We start from the raw sequence: 2,976 nt of genomic DNA on the forward strand, positions 1-2,976 counted from the left end.
TTTAATCTCATTTTTAGGGCATTTCACTATTATATATATTTATCTTTACTTTTCTGTTTTATTAAATGTTAAAAAAAATTATTAAAAATTATTCTTCTAATAGAAGTAAAGATTATTTGAAAAAAAATTGTTAAATTTTAAAACAAAATTACTGAGCTTTAAGGTTATGTTCAGTGTTAATTTTAGTTTCTCAATTATGCCATCCATTAATTACAGGGCATTAATTTTTTAGGAAGCAAGTGCACATATTAATTGTAAGGGCAAGAAGAAGATGAACTATTTCCGGTGGCCGACCTTTTTAATCCCTCATCCCCTTCTATTCCCCCATCAACTGAACCAAACACACTTTAAAAGCATCATCAAATGGCCCTAGTGGCCCTTTTAAGTTTTTCCACTTGGTGGACACTGTATATAGGTGAAACAAGCTTCATGGTCGATATGTATTGTCCAATTAATGTTGTTGTAAAGAGAGCCTAGATGATCTATCCTTAATTTTATATATATATTTCATGTCAATTAATTAACCTAGAATTAAAATGTTTGGGAACTTAAATTCATCCCAAATTCAATTAAACAACGATTGCTCATATCTGCAACTATGTGTGAGCGAGTTGCTGATTTATCGAGGTAACTTAAAACAACGTGAAGCACGTTTACAGAACATGCAGCAATATACAACATACATGAGACAAACATAAGATTCGGAAAACCAATCTGCCTCTAGCAACATCGATGCACCCACTTCCTACACTCTCTTATTGAACTAGGAAACAACATGAAAAATTACACAGCACATCATATGAAAACTGATCAATAAAAGGAAGGAACATACGCTAGCTAGGCAACATACAGCAAAGGTCTCCGCACGTGCAGCAAATTAACAATTTCCTTTAACATCCTCCTCCTCCTCCGCCACCACATCCGCCTCCACCGCCTCCTCCGCCGCATCCGCCGCCGCCTCCCCCCACGCCGCCGCCACCCCATCTTCTTCGAGTCCTGGGGGAGTTATCGCCACAAGCAAATACGACCATTGAGATAACTGAGACGGACACAACAATCATCGCTAATAGCATAAAGGTTCCAGAAACAGAACCATTCATGATGCTGCTCATAATTTGATCTTCATTTCCGCCACCAAAGGCAAAGACATCTCTGGCCATATCTTTCTCTTCACAAATTCCACAGAGCCCCACCTGTATTTTAAATTGCTAATTTATCAGCAAATGGCAATGTGTGGGTCTGTGTCACTGCTCTCTATTTATATTATACACTAATAGACCCACGCACGCATGCACAGCGTGGCTGTGTGGATTTACGTTTGGTAGCTCATCACGCAAGTCCTAAAAATTTCGAAGAAGTTGCATGTCTGAACTGTTGCATAAGATTAGATATTTATTTCGAAGAAGTTGCTTAAGATCAGATATTTATCTTTCAACAAAAAAGAATAGTCAGTCTTCTGGATGCTTGTTTGAACAGTTTGGGGTGGCGCAAACGCTACCAAAAACACACCTGTACGTCTTTTTATTCGCTGCGTAAATTTTAAAAATAAAAGTCCTGCATTTTTTATTACTATTATATTGGCTGCAGAAATAAGAATAAAATAGAAGTATTTCATCTTTACCATTATCTTCGGAATTTTCATCTTGACCTGCACAACTTCTCCGGCTTTCCTTCAGTGGGATTATTGACAAGTCAGACCGGAAGGGAGGGTGAAAAGTTATGAAGTTTTGCCTTTTTTTTTTTTTTTTGGGTACAATGAAGTTTCGCCATTTGTTCAGTGAGAGGGTGAGCAAGGCCCAAAAAAAGCATGAAAGTCCATCTAAAGATGGGCCCGGCGATTCGTTCATCATAGACCTGGGTAGATTAGCCATCAGACGACTTTTCCCAAATGGTGCGGAATCTTTAGAATATTAGAAAATAATAGATATATTTCCTTTATTTTATTTATAAGACATTTTTAAAAGTAATTTTTAATTTAAAATATAAGATATTTTATAATAATTAAATTATTTTTTTAATTTTATCACTTCTTAATTAATGTAAAGATATTTGATGTGGTTGTATTATTATTCAAAACTAAGGGTAAAAATGAAAATATATATTACTTTTTAATAATATTAAGAAAAAAAAATTAACTTTTTTTAATATATGTGAAATGATTAAAAGTGTTCTATAATAAAGACATGAAAAAATATTTCACTAAGGGAGAGAGAAATACACATGAAAAATGAATGTGGAGGATGAGACTTAAAGGTACCATTATGAAGCAATATAGTACAAGCATACAACAAATCAAAAGAAAAAATAATCTAAGACAAAAAATTAAGCTAGATAATTAAGTAAAGCAAGTTATTAACTACGTTGTTGTCCACCACCTCATCCTCCTTCCTCCTCCGCTGCCGCATCCTCCTCCATCATTGCCGCCGCCGCCATGACTGCAGTGGCCCCATCTCATGCGAGGCTTGGTGAAGTAATCGCTACAAGAAAATATGACCAATGAGATAAGTGAGAGGGACATAACAATGATCACTAATAACTAGAGCCATTCCCTTTCATGATGCTACTCATTTGATCTTTGATCATTTCCACCACCAAAGGCAGAGAGGTCTTCTCTACCCATATTCGCTGGTTTCACAGATAGAGTTGCGCTTGGTATGTCCAGCGAGTGTGGAATTTACATTCAGGTTTTCAAGATGAGACTGCTCACTCGATGGCTTCCTGTCATTTAAGTCATATTTACCCACTGAATTAAACGTGTCTTGCATGTCAGTGTACATGGCTAAGAAATTTCAAGCACTTGGCAAAAATTGATAGGTTTTTCGAACAGAATTACTCGATCGTTTTGGAACTTCTTGTGAAATTAGAATCACATCAGGGAAAAAAGGCAATAAAGTAGCTAGTTTATTAATTGCCTTTTGTTTTATGTGAATTTTTCATTTTATTTATTTTCATCATTCTGATTTTATCCTCTATCGA

At 35.6% G+C, this 2,976-nt stretch overlaps 1 protein-coding gene across 1 annotated transcript; it reads right to left on the reverse strand.

Annotated features, from left to right (window-relative positions):
* Positions 1–890: 890 nt before the first annotated feature.
* Positions 891–2,620, reverse strand: LOC129316784 (transcription factor tasR-like). Its single transcript, XM_054961157.1, has 4 exons — positions 2,565–2,620; positions 2,376–2,477; positions 1,622–1,670; positions 891–1,193 (listed from the first exon to the last, which is right to left on the reverse strand). The coding sequence occupies exons 1-4, from the start codon at positions 2,618–2,620 to the stop codon at positions 891–893; spliced, it is 510 nt and encodes a 169-aa protein (XP_054817132.1).
* Positions 2,621–2,976: the final 356 nt, after the last annotated feature.

This window comes from Prosopis cineraria, unplaced genomic scaffold (assembly GCF_029017545.1).
Source record: "Prosopis cineraria cultivar Desert tree isolate PC_DT_omini unplaced genomic scaffold, ASM2901754v1 PC7, whole genome shotgun sequence".
In the NCBI taxonomy this organism is placed as follows: Eukaryota; Viridiplantae; Streptophyta; class Magnoliopsida; order Fabales; family Fabaceae; genus Prosopis; species Prosopis cineraria.

Coding starts and splice junctions, on each gene's coding strand:
- LOC129316784 (XM_054961157.1), bottom strand. CDS start 2,620: ATGGGTAGAGAAGACCTCTCTGCCTTTGGTGGTGGAAATGATCAAAGA. Junction 2,478..2,564: donor AATGATCAAAGATCAAATGA/GTAGCATCATGA, acceptor ATTTTCTTGTAG/CGATTACTTCACCAAGCCTC. Junction 1,194..1,621: donor TGAAAATTCCGAAGATAATG/GTAAAGATGAAA, acceptor TTTAAAATACAG/GTGGGGCTCTGTGGAATTTG.